This window comes from Pelophylax lessonae (assembly GCF_965119305.1).
Source record: "Pelophylax lessonae genome assembly, chromosome: 2".
NCBI classification, from domain to species: domain Eukaryota; kingdom Metazoa; phylum Chordata; class Amphibia; order Anura; family Ranidae; genus Pelophylax; species Pelophylax lessonae.
Window position 1 is genome coordinate 683,388,456 of NC_138769.1, and position 21,263 is coordinate 683,409,718.

The following is a 21,263-nucleotide window of genomic DNA, read 5'->3' on the forward strand; positions in this document are numbered from 1 at the left end:
CCAATTTTTAGCTTTCAGCGCTCGCACGCTTTGAATGACAATTGCGCGGTCATGCTACACTGTACCCATATAAAATTTTTATCATTTTTTTCACACAAATAGAGCTTTCTTTTGGTGGCATTTAATCATCTCTGGGTTTTTTATTTTTTATAAAAAAAAAGAAAGACAGAAAATTTTGAAAAAAAAAAGTTTTTCTTATTTTTTGCGAGTAAATTTTGAAAATAAATAAATTTTTCTCCTTCACTGATGTGCGCTGATGAGGCGGCACTGATGGGCACTGATAGGCTGCACTGATGGGCACTGATGAGGTGGTACTTATGGGCACTGCTGAGGTGGCACTTATGGGCACTGATGAGGTGGCACTGATGAGGAGGTACTAATATGCCGCACTGATAGGCGGCACTGATGAGCACTGAGAGGTGGCACTGCTGGGCACTGAGAGGTGGCACTGCTGGGCACTGAGAGGTGGCACTGACGGGCACTGAGAGGTGGCACTGACGGGCGGCACTGATGGGCACTGGCGGGCGGCACTGATGGGCACTGGTGGGCAGCACTGATGGGCACTGGTGGGTGGCACTGATGGGCACTGGCGGGTGGCACTGATGAGCACTGATGGGCGGCACTGATGAGCAGCACCACACTCAGTGCCCATAGTGCTGCCAGTCAGTGCTCATCAGTGCCTAGATGAGCAGGCACTGATGGGCACTGACTGGCAGCACTATGGGCACTGATTGTGTGCACTGATGGTGGGCACTGTGGGCATTGAAGGTGTGTTTGGTGTACCTCTGGTAATCAGGGCACTGGTGATCGGTGCCCTGATTACTTTTTTCTGTGTCCCCGGCGCTGTGCAGCTCTCCCTCCTTCCTCACACGCAGGCTCTGTGTGAGGAAGGAGCGCCGGCGATGAGAGATGATCTCATATGTTTACATATGAGATCATCTCTCATTGGACGGCTTGATCACGTGGTGAATGGCCGCTGTGATTGGCCATTCACCACGATCTGTGATCGGCTGTGTCCAAGGGACACAGCCGACACAGATTCCCCCCGATGCGCGCTCGCGGGAGCGCGCGGGGGGCGTGTCACTGGGAGGCCGTTTAAAAACGGCCTCCCGAAAATTCGAGTCCGCGCTGCAGCCGTATATAGGCTGTAGCGCGGACGGCAGGAGGTTAAATAAAATATAAGAAAACAGTAAAGTTTGCCCAATTTTCTAAAATGTGAAAGATAATGTTATGCCGGGTAAATATATACCCAACATGTCATGCTTCAAAATTGCGCACGCTCGTGGAATGTCGACAAACATTGGTACTTAACCACATAACGACCGCCCACCGCAGTTTTACTGCGGCAGGTAGCTGCTCCTGGGCAAAGCGACGTTATGTTACATCGCTCACTCAGGAGACTCTAGGGGGCGAGCGCCGCCGGCGGCGCGCTCCCGCCCCCTCTCGTCAGCTGGAGAGCCAGTGCGTGTGCCTGGCGGCTCTGATGGCCATCGGCCACTCGCGATCTCCCGCAGCTGAGAGAGAAAGACAGATGGCTGATGTAAACACAGCCGTCTGTCATTCTCCCTGAAGTGATCACAGAGGCTATGTGATCCTTCTATATAGGATCGCGTGTCTCTGTGATTACTGCAAAAGGCACGCCCCCTGACAGTTAGAATCACGCCCCTAGGGATACATTTAATCCACTGATCACCAGTAATGTTAACCCCTTCCCTGCCAGTGTCATTTTTACAGTAACAGTGTATATTTTTAGCACTGATTACTATAGTAATGTCACTGGTACCCCCAAAAGTGTCAAAAATGTCAGTTAGGGGTCCGATCTGTCCGCCACAATGTCGCAGTCCCGCAAAAAAAATCGCAGATCGCCGGCATTACTAGTAAAAAAGCAAAAATTACATAAATCTTTCCCGTAGTTAGTAAACGCAATAACTTTTGCACAAACCAATCAAAACACGCTTATTGCGATTTTTTTTTTATTTTTTACCAAAAATATGTAGCAGAAAACAAGTTGGCCTAAAATGTTAAAAAATTTTGATTTTTACATTTTTTTAGAATTTCATATAAAAGAATGTGAAAAATATAGTAATTTTTTCAAAATTGTCGCGCTTTTTTTTTGTAGCGCAAACAAAAATCGCACAGGTGATTAAATACCACCAAAAGAAAGCTATATTTGTGGGTAAAAAAGGACGTCAGTTTCGTTTGGGTACAGTGGCAATTGTCCATTAAAATAGCGCAGTGCCGAATCGCAAAATAGGGCCTGGTCATTGAGTGATTAAGAAACCCCATAGGCGAAGCTTTAAAAATTTCTACAGGTGCACAGCTGATTGATAATTATGAAACCACTCCCATTAGACCTACTCAGCACAGGGGCACAGAGGAACTAACAGTGATTTTTTTCAGAATAACAAAAGGTAGGAATATGCAGCAAAGGTTGTTCTAATTCTTGTAATGTACAGAGATCACCCAGAGGGGAATGTTTTTTTCTCAACACAAGTGGAGTTACGACTTTATATGAGGTGTGCCCAGTGTATGATAATGATGGTATAAGAACCTATGCTGGTAAGCATAAAGAGGTCAAATGAATTGGTAAAAGGCATTTATTAACAGATCTGTAGCGGGTAACAACAGTATATCTGAGTAGAAAACACATATCAAAAATTAGTAAACTATATATAAGACAATATATAATAATCAGAATGTTAAAATAATAATCTAGTACATAAAAATATTAATTGATACAGTAACATGATTGAAAATATATATAGGTATTGATGTACATATTTTTCGGAAACCGATGATGGAGTATATGATAGAGCTTGTAGTTGTAGATTGCCTTCTTAAGCTCAACGCGTTTCGTGAAATACATTCACTTTATCAAGAGCAGGCTTGGTCACAATATCTGAGAAAGATATATATATATATATATATATATATATATATATATATATATATATATATATACATATAAGTATTAACTGTATCCGAAAAAAGAGGAAAAGGTAACTAGAGAGGGGAACTTACAATAAAATGTTAACTGTCAGTGAGGCTGCAGAGTTGTCCAGCAGTATGTCCAGATGGGAACTGAGGGGGCAAACCCCAGGCCAAGGCCAGAGCATGGGGGTTGTTCTTTCATTCACTTGATTTATTCATGCATGGGCACATGACCACTATTGACGGTTCTGCCATGTCACTTGGGGTTGTTGTTTTATATTTGTTCATTTTGTTTTTTTCTTTTTTTCTTTACAATTTCTCTACATTTCACCCTATCTGGTCTACTCGTGCACATATGTTTGTTCCATTTCCTTACACCCTGGTCTTGGGTCCCATCTTATTCTTTTGTATCACATATGGTTATTTTTTAGATATAACCTCTGATATATATTACCTATATATATACCCTTATAGAATTTTACCTGCCCATCAACTGAATTTTTTCAGACCCTTATGAAGACCATTTAACCCCTACATGGTCCTCATGCTCTGGCCTTGTCACAGGTTTTGCCCCCTCAGTTCCCATCTGGACATACTGCTGGACAACTCCGCAGCCTCACTGACAGTTAACATTTCATTGTAAGTTCCCCTCTCTAGTTACCTTTTCCTCTTTTTTTGGATACAGTAATATATCTTTCTCAGATATTGTGACCAAGCCTGCTCTTGATAAAGTGAATGAATTTCACGAAACGCGTTGAGCTTAAGAAGGCAATCTACAACTACAAGCTCTATCATATACAGTGCATTGCGAAAGTATTCGGCCCCCTTGAACTTTTCGACCTTTTGCCAAATTTTTGGCTTCAAACATAAAGATATAAAACTGTAATTTTTTTTGAAGAATCAACAACAAGTGGGACACAATCATGAAGTGGAACAAAATTTATTGGATATTTCAAACTTTGTTAACAAATAAAAAACGGAAAAATTTGGCCGTGCAAAATTGTTCAGCCCCTTTATTTTCAGTGCAGCAAACTCTCTCCAGAAGTTCAGTGAGGATCTCTGAATGATCCAATGTTGACCTAAATGACTAATGATGATAAATAGAATCCACCTGTGTGTAATCAAGTCTCTGTATAAATGCACCTGCACTGTCTCAGAGATCCGTTTAAAGCGCAGAGAGCATCATGAAGAACAATGAACACACCAGGCAGGTCCGAGATACTGTTGTGGAGAAGTTTAAAGCCGGATTTGGATACAAAAAGATTTCCCAAGCTTTAAACATCCCAAGGAGCACTGTGCAAGCGATAATATTGAAATGTAAGGAGTATCAGACCACTGCAAATCTACGAAGACCTGGCCGTCCCTCTAAACTTTCAGCTCATACAAGGAGAAGACTGATCAGAGATGCAGCCAAGAGGCCCATGATCACTCTGGATGAACTGCAGAGATCTACAGCTGAGGTGGGAGACTCTGTCCATAGGACAACAATCAGTCGTATACTGCACAAATCTGTCCGTTATGGAAGAGTGGAGAGAAGAAAGCCATTTCTTAAAGATATCCATAAAAAGTGCTGTTTAAAGTTTGCCACAAGCCACCTGGGAGACACACAAACATGTGGAAGAAGGTGCTCTGGTCAGATGAAACCAAAATCAAACTTTTTGGTAACAATGCAAAACGTTATGTTTGGCGTAAAAGCAACACAACTCATCACCCTGAACACACCATCCCCACTGTCAAACATGGTGGTGGCAGCATCATGGTTTGGGCCTGCTTTTCTTCAGCAGGGACAGGGAAGATGGTTAAAATGGATGGGATGTCTATGTGATACCTAGTAGTTGATAAAACTTTTTATTATCTTATTTGGCACCTAGTATGCTCTGGACATATGAGGATAGGTGCCCAGTACATTCATACCTCATGCGTATTTTTATCTGCTGGAGCCTTATAATGTTTTTGTATTTATTTCTTTTTTTAAAAATATTTTTTAAAAAAAGGGAAAAAAAAAATTATTCAAGATCTTTTTTTTTTTTTTTTTTTGTGGTTTTTAATATTAATATTGATGTCTTTAAAATTTAAAAATTTTAATATATTGTTTATTTGATTGCATGGCCCCTTGCTCCTCCCGCATTATGGGTAGCTTTATCCCTGGTCTGGCCCTTTAAGAGCAATTGTCTATAATTAGGGCTGGAGTACATGGGTATATAATGGGCAGGTGGAACAGGAAGCAGGGTGGGACCTGAGGGAGGAGGCATGGCCTCCGAAATGCGTTGTCCATAGCAACCATCAGCAGGTATTGCATCCCCTTGGATCCCTCCATCTATCCGCCCCACACTGCACACAGCCTCGGCCAAGGCTAAGGCCAGCTCATCCGGCGGTGAATGACGGCGGGAGAGTGCGCAGGCGCACTATTGTCCACACGTTATGATCCGGCGGGGGGGGCAGGAGCAGGAAGTGATTGAGAGCGGGCTGGAGCGGGCTGGAGCGGCGTGAGCTGCGAACAGCGAGACTGGAGGTTACCCAGGAAGGACGGGAGGAGTTAGAAGCTACCACTGATATGCTTGTCCTATAAGGACATAAATGTGAGTGCAACCTTTTTCTGTTTTGTATTGTCCACCATTAAAGCGTTATGATCCGAGGTCTGCGTGCGCACTCCTTTTTACAGTTTGGAATTTAAAATTGATGGGAAGATGGATGGAGCCAAATACAGGACCATTCTGGAAGAAAACCTGATGGAGTCTGCAAAAGACCTGAGACTGGGACGTAGATTTGTCTTCCAACAAGACAATGATCCAAAACATAAAGCAAAATCTACAATGGAATGGTTCACAAATAAACATATCCAGGTGTTAGAATGGCCAAGTCAAAGTCCAGACCTGAATCCAATCGAGAATCTGTGGAAAGAACTGAAAACTGCTATTCACAAACGCTCTCCATCCAACCTCACTGAGCTCGAGCTGTTTTGCAAGGAGGAATGGGCAAAAATTTCAGTCTCTCGATGTGCAAAACTGATAGAGACATACCCCAAGCGACTTACAGCTGTAATCACAGCAAAAGGTGGCGCTAAAAAGTATTAACTTAAGGGGGCTGAATAATTTTGCACGCCCAATTTTTCAGTTTTTTATTTGTTCAAAAAGTTTGAAATATCCAATAAATTTCGTTCCACTTCATGATTGTGTCCCACTTGTTGATTCATCCTTTAAAAAAAAAAAAAAAAAAAATTACAGTTTTATATCTTTATGTTTGAAGCCTGAAATGTGGCAAAAGGTTGGAAAGTTCAAGGGGGCCGAATGCTTTCGCAATGCACTGTATTCCATCATCGGTTTCCGAAAAATATGTACATCAATACCTATATATATTTTCAATCATGTTACTGAATCAATTAATATTTTTATGTGCTAAATTATTATTTTAACATTCTGATTATTATGTATTGTCTTATATATCATTTACTAATTTTTGATATGTGTTTTCTACTCAGATATACTGTTGTTACCCGCTACAGATCTGATAATAAATGCCTTTTACCAATTCATTTGACCTCTTTATGTTTACCAGCATAGGTTCTTATACCATCATTATCATTATCATACACTGGGCACACCTCATGTAAAGTCCCAACTTTTTTGAACACCATGTGTTCTTATTAATGCATACGCATATAGGAATGGAGACTCTATTGCACGAGTCTCATTTAAAGTCCCGCCATTCCCCCTTTCTCCTTCCCCTTCCCTCCCCTTTTTCCTTTTTTTATTACAAGTGGAGTTACGTTTTAATACACTGACCTTATACTCCACTTCTCAGTTGGCTGTAACTTTTTTTCTATTGGCTGAATAGATGACTAATAGGGAAAGGGGGGATTAAGGAAGGGAAAAAGAAAATAAGTAAGGCCGATTTTTACAGAGTTCCACTGCTGCTTTCTAGGGATTGATATAGAAACTCTGACATGAGAGATGGAATAGTAATAAGCTTACAACAGCCTCTATTCACAGATACTGTTAGATGGTATAGTAAGAGGGTTACTTTATTATATCTTGCATTTTTCATAAAACTTTATTATTTATAAATTTCAATGTATTTAAAGCAAAGAACCTCCTAACTTTCTCCTTCTTTAAACTTTCTAGACATGTGGGCTTATTACGGATCAAAAATAAGAAAATGAACATGCAGAAAATCCCTCTGCAGACCGTACGACAGTTCTTCATCGAAGACCTTGTTTTGGCTGATTTCCCAGACATATTCAACCCCGACAATCCTAAAGTGACACAAGACATTGAAAACTTCTGCATAGAGAAGGTATTTCAACTTTGTTTTAGTTTGTGCTTTGTTAACCCTCCTGCCATCTCCTAGACTTGTGCTGCTATATCGAGACATTATTTTCAGACCTTGGCATTCCTGTGTGCACAGAATATATATTATTGTTGGTGGAATATCTAGGAATTCCTATTTTTCTTTTCTTCCAATCTACAAAGGTTGTTTACCTTCAAGGGAAAATGTGGCAAGCCTGAAGATGTACTGAAGCACATACGGAGATACAGAGGGAATAAAAATCATAAAATGTTGTATTCTGTTTGAAAACAAGTTAGGAAATACTGCCTAGATACCAGAAAACCTCAAGCTTGTATAGCGAAAAGCATTTTTGAAATGCACTTTCAAGCAGTAAATATAATCAACCAGCGAATTTCTGATTCCATTTAGTAAACCCTGAATCCTTTTTTCTTTAAGCTAAGTCTACCGATCTAGCTAGAGTGTGCGGTAGGTTACCTGGAAGCAGGCAGTTACTCCCTTGTCAACTTCTAGACCTTGCACAATTTATACTTAGAAGATGGGAAAGAGTGTGTGAGGTTTAGAAAGTTGACAGGCCAGTAAGCACAGCCAGGTTCTCCTCCACTACTGCAGGATTAGAACAGTTTGGACAGGAACACTGGATTAACACGCCCACCGGCTTGCGGATTCGACACTGAAGTAGCTTCAGCACAATGACAAGGTTGCCTATCTGCTCGCTAAACTCTCTTCTCCGTTTGTAGATCAGGACAATTCTAGGTTCTTACACTAGTTGTATTTTAACCACTTGCCGAGCGCCCGCTGCCTTTTTACTGCGGCAGGGCGGCTCGGCTGCGTCCAGTCATGTACTACGTGGCTGGAGTGCATGTGGTTTAGACACAGCGGGAGGCGGGCTGCGGGAGGAGCGCCGACGATTGCTCTCCCGCGATCGTCCGGGGAAACCGAGAGAAGACCCGCCTACTTATGTAAACAAAGCAGGCGGATCTTCTCTCAGACAGGCAGGGACAGATTAACAGTTTCAGCTAAGCTGAAACTGCGATCTGTTTGTGGTTGTTTACCAAAAATATGTAGCAGAATACAATTTGGCCTAAACAGATAAAAAAAATTAAATTTTTAATTTTTTTTTTATTGGGAATGTTTTATAGCAGAAAGTAAAAAATATGGCTTTTTTTTTCAAAATTGTCGCTTTTTTTTTTGTTTATAGCGCAAAATCTAAAAACCGCAGAGGTGATCAAATACCACCAAAAGAAAGCTCTATTTGTGGGAAAAAAAGGACATCAATTGTATTTGGGTACAGCTCAAAACACCGCGCAATTTTAACGCAATGCCGAATCGCAAAAAATGACCTGGTCATTAAGGGGGTAAAACCTTCTGGTCCAGAAGTGGTTAAAATACATTGAATTATGCCTTAGTCAAAGAGAATTATACTCTTGATATATTGATGTTTTGTCTGAATGAAGTTCAGCTTTAAAAATGTAAAATATAGTACAGCATGGATGCTTCTTTTTGTTCAGCAATGACAGACCAGATCAGAAACACTTGCGGAATCTGGAAGATGTTGGTGACATTTTTTAATGTGTAACTCCACTTTTACTGATAAAATAAAACATTCCCCTCTGGGTGATCTCTGTACATTGCAGGGATTTTAACAAACTTTGTTGCAGATTCCTACATTTTGTTATTCTGAAGAAATCATTGTTTGTTTCTCTGTGCTGAGTGGGTCAAATGGGAGTGGTTTTATAATTATCTATAAGCTGTGGCAGCTGCAGAGCTCTAAGGAGGATAGCTGCTGGGTCTGCATCCCTTTAGACGTGTTTCTATTGGGAGTATCTCACCAAAAATGACATTTTTTGTTGCAGGGGATGCCAGAAATCTGACTTATATCTTTGTGCAGGCTTCTGGGGAAATGGGTGAACCAATCACACAAGCGGGAAATGATGTTTCTGGGGTGGGGTCAGTATACATTCTGTGTACAGAACAGCTCCAGGTAGCCATATTGCATTGCATTTTCAGAAAATTACAACAGCTGCAGATTGAAAAGGAAAGATAATTTTTAGTAACATTCAATTACAATACGATTTGTGTCGCAAATGTATACACTATATTGTTTTTTCTTTATTTGCTGATTTTCTTTTTTCCCCACGAAACTGGAGTTACCCTTTAAAGTCCAATATGTAGACCGTTTAGTTTTTTTTGGTAGCAAAATACTAGTTTGTACACCACTACAGCCAGGGTAGTAAATGATCATTTTAGCCATGAACGCAAAATAATAGTTTGTGCACCACTACAGCCAGGGCTCTTTAACTAGTAGTGATCAAACTGAATCATACGTGATGTATTGTCTGACCTAAGCCTGAAGTGGTAATAGTTTTGGAATAATAGACCTATTTCACAAATTTTAAATATAGCACACAGCACATTGGGCTTATTGGTTAGCATGTCTGCATTTCAGCGCTAAGGTCATTGATTTGAAGTTTGCATGTTCAGCTTGTGCTTACATGGATTTCCTCGCTGTATACTACCCAGACCGCATAATACTAGGTGATATCAAGCAACAGTGGGTTATTGCTTTGCTACCAAAGGAAACTGATCCACTTTAGAGAGGTGCAGGGTAGTGATGCATTCTTTTCCTTTTTTGTGCTGCTACAAAAATATAAAAAAATCAAAGTTTTGTGGTTAAAGGCATAAATTGCTACTTCAGGGGGAAATTGAGTTTCAATTATGGAAATCATTTCAGAATATTTACTGGAGATTGCTTCTTTGTGGCCAGCGTAAGTCATTTTAACTTCGTCATTGAAGTTCTTGTTTATTTGTTGGGTCTTTGGATTCATCCTACTTTTTCACATTTTTATTATTATTTTTGTTTTAATGGTTTCCGTTTGTTGTGAATGAATTTTGCATTTACGAAAAAACAAAAAAAAACAAATTAAAGGGTAACTCTACTTTCTTGGGAAAAAAATAGCAAATAAAGCAAATAACAACAATATAGCTTATACAATTGTGACACAAACCATAGTGTAATTGAATGTTATTAAAAATTGCCTTTCCTTTTCAATCTTCAGCTGTTGTAATTTTCTGAAAATGCAATGCAATATGGCTGCCTGGAGCAGTTCTGTACACAGAATGTGTACTGACCACACCCCAGAAACATAATTTCCTGCTTGTGTGATTGGCTCACCCATTTTCCCAGAAGCCTGCACAAAGATACAAGTCAGATTTCTGGCATCCCCTGCAACAGTAATGTCATTTTTGGTGAGATACTCCCAATAGGAACATGTCTAAAAGGATGCAGACCCAGCAGCTTCCCTCATTAGAGCTGCAGCTACCACAGCAGTTAGATAATTATGAAACCACTCCCATTTGACCCACAGCACAGAGGCACAGAGGAACAAACAGGGATTTCTTCAGAACAACAAAAGGTTGGAATCTGCAACAAAGATTGTAAAAATCCTTGTAATGTACAGAGATCACCCAGAGGGGAATGTTTTTTTCTCAACAAAGGTGGAGTTACTCTTTAAATTTGTTAAACATTTTAATGCATATCTTTGAGTATGATCTCTAGATAAGAATAACACTGTAATCTTTTTTTATTGAGAATGTATATATATAATATATAGTTTCATGATTTTTCCAGTGCGTGATAAAATCTTATGTTGCTTCATTTGCGATTTGTGGCCCCTTTAACTGTTGTGAGTGCTGTGTGGGCACACATGGTCTAACTTAATTAGTTTTTAAGTTATTGGCAGTAGTTGGCTATAGTTCACCATGTTGTGTTTATTGCTAGGGACATCCTTAAATCTGAACTCCAGGCACACAGCCAAATACACAGTTGATCTATACAGTGAGGTAAAAAAGTATTTGATCCCCTGCAGATTTTGTACGTTTGCCCACTGACAAAGAAATGATCAGTCTATAATTTTAACTGTAGGTTTATTTTAACAGCGAGATACAGAATAACAACAAAAATATCCAGAAAAACGCATTTCAAAAAAGTTATAAATTGATTTGCATTTTATTGAGAGAAAAAAGTATTTGATCCTGTCAGGAAAGGAATTACCATTCAGCAACAATAGAACGCTGGAGGCAGATCAGGTGTGTCACCACGCCCATCTCCCCAGCCCTGGCTCTATATAAAGCACTCTCTGGATGTGCTTCAGTGCTGGTTTATCATCAGCTCTAGTACCTGTGACCTGTTTGTTTATCTGCGTTCCTGCTTTTGACCCGGCTTGCTCCTTGACCCATCTGCACTTCTCCTTGTTTGACCTCGGCTTGCCTGACGACTCTTTGCCTGAACCATACCTCTGCTGGATATTCTGTGTACCTACCTCGGCCTGGATTCCACAGACTCTCTCCTTGTCTTACCCCTCTGTACCTCCATTTCCTCGGACTGATTCACTGTGTATGACCCTCTGCCTGGCATTAACCTTGTCTCTTTTCTCTGAGCATCTATAGATCTCCTGGAAGCGGTCCTAAATCACCATCCATCCATCCATCCGGGATCCATCCGCATCCAGTGCTCCTTGGGACGTGTCATCTCCTGTTTCACCATCAGGGGTGATCCGCACCGAGCTGCAAGGGAAGCCCTCTCAGCACTTCAGCCTCCACCAAGGTAACTGACAGCATAAACCAGCCATGTCAGAGGCCGACAGAGGTGCTTCCCAGCTCGAGGCCCTATGCCAGCAGGTTTCAGCCCTGACCCAAGCTGTGCAAAGGCTACAAGATGGGTACTTCCAGCTAGAGGGTCGAGTACTCAACATGGCCGGCCCTTCTCCTCCACCTGAGGCTCCGGCCCAACCGGACCAAGCTAGCTCCGGCCATTCGGCTTCAGCTCCGCCCCCGGAACCACGGGTGCCCACGCCCGAACGCTTCCGTGGGGAGCGTAGGAAATTCAGGGCCTTCAAGAATGCTTGTTTATTATACCTAGCCCTTCAACCTAGGACCTTTTCCTCTGAGTCCGTCAAGGTGGGATTCATAATTTCCCTACTGGCCGTAGAACCTCAGACTTGGGCACACAAATTCAGGATTGGAACAGAAGAGTCCAATCCTGAATTCCACAAACTCTTTCTTTGAGGCTATGGCCCAATTATACGAGGATCCCCATCGTACGGTCACGGCAGAATCGGCCCTGCATGCCCTCCAGCAAAACAAACGCCCGGCCGAGGACTATACGGTAGACTTCCGTAGATGGGCAGCCGACACGGACTGGAACGAGGCAGCATTGAAATACCAGTACCATCATGGCCTCTCGGAAGCTTTAAAAGACGAACTGGCTCGGGTAGAAACACCTGCATCCTTAGAGGATCTAATCGCTCTTGCCATCCAAATGGATAGGCGTCTGCGGGAGCGACGCTCAGAACGCCTTCAAGGGTCTCGAGCCACGTGGGTCATGCCAAAGGTCCCATTTATGGCCTCTCCTCTACCAGGACCAGCTGTCAATGCCCCGGCAGACGGGGAACCTATGCAAATTGGGCTCATTCGTTCCTCCCTGACCCCCGAAGAGAGACAACGCCGTCGCCAGGCGAACCTCTGTCTATACTGCGGAGCTTCCGGCCACTTCCTCCGCAATTGCCCTGTGAGGCCTAGTAAGTGCTGTTCACGGTCTGTCCTAGTTCCGGACCCGTGACCAGGGAGACCTACCCGGTCCTTACTACCACGGACTCGGGTCATCAAGAGCTCCTCCGCTTCGATGTGCTGTCCTCTCCCTTATTCCCGGTCATCCTAGGCCTACCATGGCTCCAAGCCCACAATCCACAGATTGATTGGATTAAGAAGAGGATTTCCTTCTCATCCAAATACTGCCTGGATCATTGCTTCCCTTCCGAATCCCAAGCTCCTGCCACTTGCCTAGCCGTCCAGCCGGCCTCAGATTCCTCCGAAGACATTCCTGCAGCTTACCGAGACTTTAAGGATGTTTTCGACAAAAAGAAAGCTGATGTTCTACCCCCTCACAGGCCCTACGACTGCCCCATTGAGCTTCTCCCAGGGGCTGAGATCCCTTTTGGAAGGATCTTCCCCCTATCTGAAAAGGAATTAGAAACTCTCCGGTCCTATGTCGATGAGAATCTGAAAAAGGGGTTCATCAGGCCCTCATCCTCCCCAGCTGGTGCTGGAATATTTTTTGTAGAGAAGAAGGACGGTACGTTAAGACCTTGTGTTGATTATCGGGAACTCAACAAAGTTACCATTAAAAACCGCTACCCTCTCCCGCTAATTCCAGAATTGTTCCAGTGCTTCCGGAATTCTCGAGTCTTTACTAAACTAGACCTCCGAGGGGCATACAATCTTGTCCGCATCCGAGAGGGGGATGAGTAGAAAACTGCATTTAGAACCCGTTTTGGCCACTATGAATATATGGTCATGCCATTCGGGCTGTGCAATGCCCCGGCCACTTTCCAACATCTGGTAAATGACATTTTCCGTGAATTTCTGGATAACTTCTTAATTGTTTACCTAGATGACATCCTGATCTTCTCCCCCTCTCTAGAACTTCATCGGATTCATGTTAAAAAAGTTCTAACCACCCTGAGGAAACATGGACTCTACGTGAAACTGGAGAAGTGTGATTTTGAGAGAGGATCTATTCAGTTTCTGGGGCTTATCATTTCTACAGAGGGCGTCTCGATGGATCCTCAGAAGGTGAAGGCAATTTTGCAGTGGCCAGCCCCCACGGATAAGAAAGGAGTTCAGCGATTTGTGGGCTTCGCTAAATTCTACAGAAGATTCGTAAAAGGCTTCTCAACAATTGTCACACCCATCACTCAGCTAACACGTCAGCAGATCCGTTTCCGCTGGTCGCCAGAGGCCCAGTTAGCCTTTGATAAATTAAAGAGCCTGTTCGTGACCGCTCCGATTCTTCAACATCCAGATCCAGCTTTACCCTACATTCTCGAGGTAGATGCCTCAGAAGTAGCCACGGGGGCTATTCTGTCCCAGCGACAAGGCACAAAGGCCTTACTACACCCAGTAGCATTTTTCTCTCGGAAGATGTCACCTCCTGAGAGGAATTATGATGTGGGGGATCGAGAGCTTCTAGCCATTAAATCTGCCCTGGAGGAATGGAGGTACCTGTTGGAAGGGGCAGTGCACCCTATTATGATATTCACGGACCACAAGAATCTCGAATATCTGAGGGCCGCTAAACGGTTGAGACCTCGGCAAGCCAGGTGGGCCTTATTTTTCTCACGCTTCAATTTCCACATTACCTACAGGCCAGGGTCTAAGAATGGAAAAGCGGATGCCCTGTCCCGGATGTTTCCAGACACTCCCGATACAACAGAGCCCAATACCATCCTGTCGGCTCAAAACTTTTTTCTGATCCATATGGACTTACGGTCCTCAATTCAGCAAGCCTCTACCCATTATACAGGACAAGAAGCCGAATCTCTACATAAGCGGGAAGGGTTCCTCTGGTTTCAGGAGAAAATTTTTGTTCCCACACAAGTGAGATTGATGGTCCTCAAGACCTTCCATGACCACAAACTTGCAGGGCATTTTGGGGTAAGGAAGACCTTCAAACTCATTCAACGCCACTTTTGGTGGCCTAAATTACACCAGGACTGCAAAACATATGTAGATTCCTGCATCACCTGTCAACGCAACAAGGGGGCAAAAGTTAAGTCATGGGGACTGTTAAGACCATTGCCAATTCCGGAACTATCCTGGAAGGGTCTATCTATGGACTTTATAGTCGAGCTTCCACCCTCAGAAGGGTTTACTACCATCTTAGTGGTCGTAGACCGACTCTCTAAAATGGCTCACTTCCTACCAATGATGGGTACCCCTTCTGCCTTGGAGACAGCCAATACATTTATCAAAGAGGTGGTCAGGCTTCATGGACTTCCGAACAATATAGTCTCGGATCGAGGTGTTCAATTTACCTCTAGGTTCTGGAAGGAGCTCTGTAAATCTTTGGCGGTTGAAGTGTCCCTGTCATCTGCTTATCATCCACAAAGCAACGGGCAGACTGAAAGAACAAATCAAACCCTGGAACAGTACCTCTGATGCTTCTGCACCAGTGCTCAGGACAACTGGACCTCCCTGCTTCCATGCGCGGAGTTCGCCTATAATAATTCTGTGCACTCCGCAACCAACCAAACCCCATTTTGGGCTAATTATGGCTTCCATCCTTCCTTTTTGCCCAATCTGGATCAGGAAATTACGGTTCCCGCAGTCCATGATTGGCTAGCAGCCATTGCAGCTAATCTCCAGTTGTTACGGGACAATATTCTGAAGGCACAACAGGCCTATAAAAAGTTTTGTGATCTCAAACGGAAGGAGAACCCAGCATACAAGGTGGGAGACAAGGTTTGGCTTTCGTCAGTTAATCTAAGATTGTCTTGTCCGTCCAAGAAGTTGGGGCCCAGATTCATCGGTCCTTTTGAGGTCAAAAGAATAGTGAATCCTGTAGCCTTTGAGTTAATCCTGCTTGGCTCTCTTAAGATCCATCCAGTGTTTCATGCTTCGCTGCTTAAACCGGCGATACCAAGCCCCTACCCTGGAAGAGAAGAGTTACCACCTCCTCCAGTTTCGGTAGAAGGGGAGCCTGAATTCGAGGTTGAGACCATCCTAGATTGTCGACAGAAAGGCAATCGCACTCAATATTTAATCAAATGGAAAGGATACCCGCCGGAAGACAATTCTTGGGAACCATTAGGCAACATACATGCTCCTAAAATCCTGAGAGAGTTTCACAACAAGTTTCCGGGAAAGTGTGGTCGTAGGGCATCCAGAGGCTGCCCCTCGGGGGGGGGGGGGGGGGCGCTGTCAGGAAAGGAATTACCATTCAGCAACAATAGAACGCTGGAGGCAGATCAGGTGTGTCACCACGCCCATCTCCCCAGCCCTGGCTCTATATAAAGCACTCTCTGGATGTGCTTCAGTGCTGGTTTATCATCAGCTCTAGTACCTGTGACCTGTTTGTTTATCTGCGTTCCTGCTTTTGACCCGGCTTGCTCCTTGACCCATCTGCACTTCTCCTTGTTTGACCTCGGCTTGCCTGACGACTCTTTGCCTGAACCATACCTCTGCTGGATATTCTGTGTACGTACCTCGGCCTGGATTCCACGAACTCTCTCCTTGTCTTACCCCTTTGTACCTCCATTTCCTCGGACTGATTCACTGTGTATGACCGTCGGCCTGGCATTAACCTTGTCTCTTTTCTCTGAGCATCTATAGATCTCCTGGAAGCGGTCCTAAATCACCATCCATCCATCCATCCATCCGGGATCCATCCGCATCCAGTGCTCCTTGGGACGTGTCATCTCCTGTTTCACCATCAGGGGTGATCCGCACCGAGCTGCAAGGGAAGCCCTCTCAGCACTTCAGCCTCCACCAAGGGAACTGACAGATCCCCTATCAATCAGCAAGATTTCTGGCTCCCAGGTGTCTTCTATACACGTAACGAGTTGAGATTAGGAGCACTCTCTTAACCACTTAAGGACCGGAAGGTTTTACGCCTTTAATGACCAGGCCATTTTTGTAATACGGCACTGCATTACTTTAACTGACAATTGCGTGGTCGTGCAATGCTGTACCCAAATAAAATTGATGTTCTTTTTTTCCCACAAATAGAGCTTTCTTTTAGTGGTATTTGATCACCTCTGCAATTTTTATTTCTTGAGCTAAAAAACAAAAATAAAGCGACAATTCTGAAAAAAAAAAAAAAAAATCATCCTCTCTAATAGCTTGCAGACTATTGATGTTAGGCTAACCAGCCTGTAGTTTCCAAGGATATATCTCGGCCCTTGTTTTTAAATATTGGTATCACATTGGCTTTTCTCCAATCAGCTGGAACCATTCCCATTAGTAGACTATCCGTAAAAATTAGGAACAATGGTCCGGCTATCACCTGGCTGAGTTCCTAAAGGACCCTCTGGTGTAAGCCATCTGGTCCCGGTGACTTATTTATGTTAGTTTTTTAAGTCTAGTTAAAAAGAGGGTGCTTCTTGTGACGTGTTATTACCTTTAACATTACAGTTTAGGTTACTGTATCCCCCCAATTCTTTTGTGAAGACTGAGGAGAAGAAATTATTTAGAACCTTTGCCTTCTCTCTCTGTCCTTTATAGCCAGATTCCCTTCATTGTCCAATATGTTCTGGCCTCACTTTCTTACTATTTACACTGAACAAAATTATAAACGCAACACTTTTGTTTTTGCCCCCATTTTTCTTGAGCTGAACTCAATGATCTAAGACTTTTTCTATATACACAAAAGGCCTATTTCTCTCAAATATTATTCACAATTCTGTCTAAATCTATGTTAGTGAGCACTTCTCCTTTGCCGAGATAATCCATCCACCTCATAGGTGTGGTATATCAAGATGCTGATAAGACAGCATGCTTATTGCACAGGCGTGCCTTAGGCTGGCCACAATAAAAGGCCACTCTAAAATGTGCAGTTTTATCACACAGCACAATGCCACAGATGTCGCAAGTTTTGAGGAAGCGTGCAATTGGCATGCTGACTGCAGGAATGTCCACCAAAGCTGCTGCCTGTGAATTGAATGTTTATTGCTCTACCATAAGCCATCTCCAAAGGCTTTTCAGAGAATTTGGTGGTACATCCAACCGGCCTCACAACCGCAGACCACGTGTAACCACACCAGCCCAGGACCTCCACATCCAGCATCTTTACCTCCAAGATCGTCTGAGACCAGCCATCTGCAACAGACAGCTGCAACAATCGGTTTGCATAACCAAAGAATTTCTGCACAAACTGTCAGAAACTGTCTCAGGGAAGCTCATCTGCATGCTCGTCGTCCTCATCGGGGTCTCGACCTGACTGCAGTTCATCATTGTAACTGACTTGAGTGGGCAAATGCTCACATTCTATGGCGTCTGGCACTTTAGAGAGCTGTTCTCTTTACGGATGAATCCCGGTTTTCACTGTACAGGGCAGATGGCAGACAGTGTGTATGGCATCGTGTGGGTGAGCGGTTTGCTGATGTCAACGTTGTGAATCGAGTGGCCCATGGTGGCGGTGGGGTTATATGGACAACAAACTCAGGTGCAATTTATTGATGGCATTTTGAATGCACAGAAATACCGTGATGAGATCCCGAGGCCCATGGTTGTGCCATTCATCCGCAACCATGACCTCATCTTGAGGCATGATAAAGCACAGTTTCATGTTGCAAGGATCTGTACACAATTCCTGGAAGCTGAAATCATCCTATTTCTTGCATGGCCAGTGCATACTCTCCGGACATGTCACCCATTGAGCATGTTTGAGATGCTCTGGATCGGCATATACGGCAGTGTGTTCCAGGTCCTGCCAATATCCAGCAACTTCGCACAGCCATTGAAGAAGAGTGGACCAACATTTCACAGGCCACAATCAACAACCTGACCAACTCTATGCAAAGGAGATGTGTTGCACTGCGTAAGGCAAATGGTGGTCACACCAGATAACTGCCTGGTTTTCGGACCCCCCCCCCCCCCCCAATACACTAAAACTGCACATTTTAGAGTGGCCTTTATTATGGCTAGCTTAAGGCACACCTGTGCAACAATCGTGCTGCCTAATCAGCATCTTGATTTGCCACACCTGTGAGGTGGATGGATTAAGTCGGCAAAGGAGAAGTGCTCACTAACAGATTTAGCCAGATTTGTGAACAATATTTGAGTGAAATAGGCCTTTTGTGTACATAGAAGAAGTCTTAGATCTTTGTGTTCCGCTCATGAAAAATGGGGGCAAAAACAAAAGTGTTGCATTTATAATTTTGTGCAGTGTATATACTTAAAGAATTTCTTGGGTTTTTCTTTTTTTTACTCTCTCCCACTATGTGCCTTTCGTGTTCTCTCTTAGCCACCTTGATTGCGCACTTACATTTCCTATTGCATTCTTTGTAATGTTGGAATGCTGCCAATGTCCCCTTAGTCTTGTATTTTTTGAAGGCCTTTTCTTATGTTTTTATATGTATTTTTATGTTTGAGTTTAGCCACCCAGGGTTTATTTTAGCTCTTTTAAACTTTTTCCCTGTCTGAATGCACTGGCCAATTCCTTTATTTAGTATGTTCTCAAAGCACTCCCATTTTTTTTCAGTGTTATTTGTTCCTAGGATTTTATCCAATTTAATATTGTCTAGCAAAGAGCACAGTTTAGGGAAATTGGCTCTTTTGAAATTCAGTGTCCTTGTATTACCCTTGTGTTTCCTATTTCTGTGGTTTATACTGAAACTAATTGACCTATGGTCACTTTTTCCGACGTTGCCCCATATTTCTACATCCGCAATCAGGTCTTTATTGTTAGTAATCAGTAGGTCTAGTAACACATTGTTTCTCTTTGGTGCATTCACCATCTGACCCATGAAATTGTCCTGCAGAACATTTAGGAAATGGTGAGCCGAATGGTGAGGCGAATGCGCGGTTCCTTCTGCCCAGTCTATATCTGAATAATTAAATCACCCATTGCAATGACATTTCCAATCCTTGCTGCCATTCCAAGCTGTGATAGGAGGTCCGCCTCCCCCTTCTCCCTCTGGTAGGGGGGTCTATAGCATATTCCCCATAATTACTTTCTCCATTGTACCTTTCCTGTGAAGCTCTACCCATAAGGATTCCACCTCCTCGCTAGCTTCATTCGTGATATCGTCCCTCATATTCACTTGCAAATTGTTGTTGATATATAGGCATACCCCTCCCCTTTTTTACCTCCCCTATCTCTGCGATAAAGAGAATACCCCTGAATGATTGGCAGACAATCATGAGAGCTGTCAAACCAAGTCTTCTAAATTCCCATAAAATTGAAATCCTCCTCATACATTAACCACTCCAGTTCTCCTATCTTGTTGGCCAGACTTCTAGCATTGGCATACAAACCTCGTAATTTTGTCCGGTTGCATACTATATCCTCGCTAGCTGTTATGAGGCTGCACTTTCGATTTGCCAGCTTGCCTACCTTGGGTTTTGGATCTCTTGTCACCCTACTGCTAATGCTCCCAATAATGCTCGAGGAACCTTGCTCCCTGCGGGCTAGCTCTACATCTGACCCCCCCATCACCTAGTTTAAAAGCCCCTCTAGCTTTTCGGCCATCTTCTCCCCCAGTAGGTAGAGAAGTTAACCCATTTCTCCAGAAATCCGACCCCCTCCTTTCTACACCAGCTCCTCAGCCACTTGTTAACTTCCCTAATCTCCCACTGCCTCTTTGGCGTGGCTCGAGGTACAGGTAGTATTTTTGAGAATACTACTTTGGAGGTCCTACTCCTCCATTTAGCTCCTAAGTCCCTGAAATCGTTTTTTTAGGACTTTCCATCTTTCTCTAACTTTGTCATTGGTACCCACATGTACCATGACAGCTGGTTCTTCCCCAGCCCCACCCAGTAATCTGTCCATCAGATCCGTGATGTGCCGAACGCGAGCGCCCGGTAAACAACATACAGTTCGGCACATACGGTCTTTTTGACAGACTGGCCCTCTCTGTCCTATTAATTGATTTCCCTACCACCAGAATCTGTCTATCCTTACCCTTAGCCTCGCTCCCACCCTCACTGGAGGAGTTCTTCCCCTGGCAGTTAGGGTCGTCGCTCTGCTCCAGCAATGCTGATCCTTGACTGGTTTCTCCAACATCACACATCAGGATTTATTTATCTGAATTTTCCAGCCCAGGACCAAGCTCCCTAACTCTTTCCCCTCTACCCTTCTTAAATGTCACCCAACTACTCTGCTCTGGTGCCTGCACAATTGTATCTCCACCCGCCTCTGTGCTGGCACCTGCCGGGTACGTTCCTAGCTCTCCTTTAGTATGGAGATTCTCCTCAGTGTTGCCAGTTTTTTCCCTAGATTAAGGACCTGTGCTTCCAGGGAAGCAACATGCTTACATTTTGTACAGCTATATTCACCCTCGATCAGATGATGGAGGAATGTTTACATGCCACAAGATGTTCACTGAGTTGCATCTCCACACTTACCGGGCTTCATACCCACTAATCTAAAATGGATTGGGAATTCAACTCTGTCTGATTAGCTGTTAACTAGCTTCCTGACTCTAAATAGGCAGCACACAGTAACTCCTCATACTACTGTTACTCAGTAGTATTCAACACTACTCGAT

General features: G+C 43.5%; 1 protein-coding gene across 1 annotated transcript in view; it reads left to right on the forward strand.

Moving 5' to 3' along the window:
- The window catches only part of MRE11 (MRE11 homolog, double strand break repair nuclease), a gene marked incomplete at its 3' end in the record, with an annotated part of 586,107 nt that overhangs the window by 277,098 nt on the left and 287,746 nt on the right, over positions 1 to 21,263 (forward strand). The window contains exon 9 of the mRNA XM_082248202.1: positions 7,053 to 7,224. Within this exon, the coding sequence (XP_082104328.1) occupies positions 7,053 to 7,224 (172 nt within the window). The remainder of the gene's footprint in view (positions 1 to 7,052; positions 7,225 to 21,263) is intronic.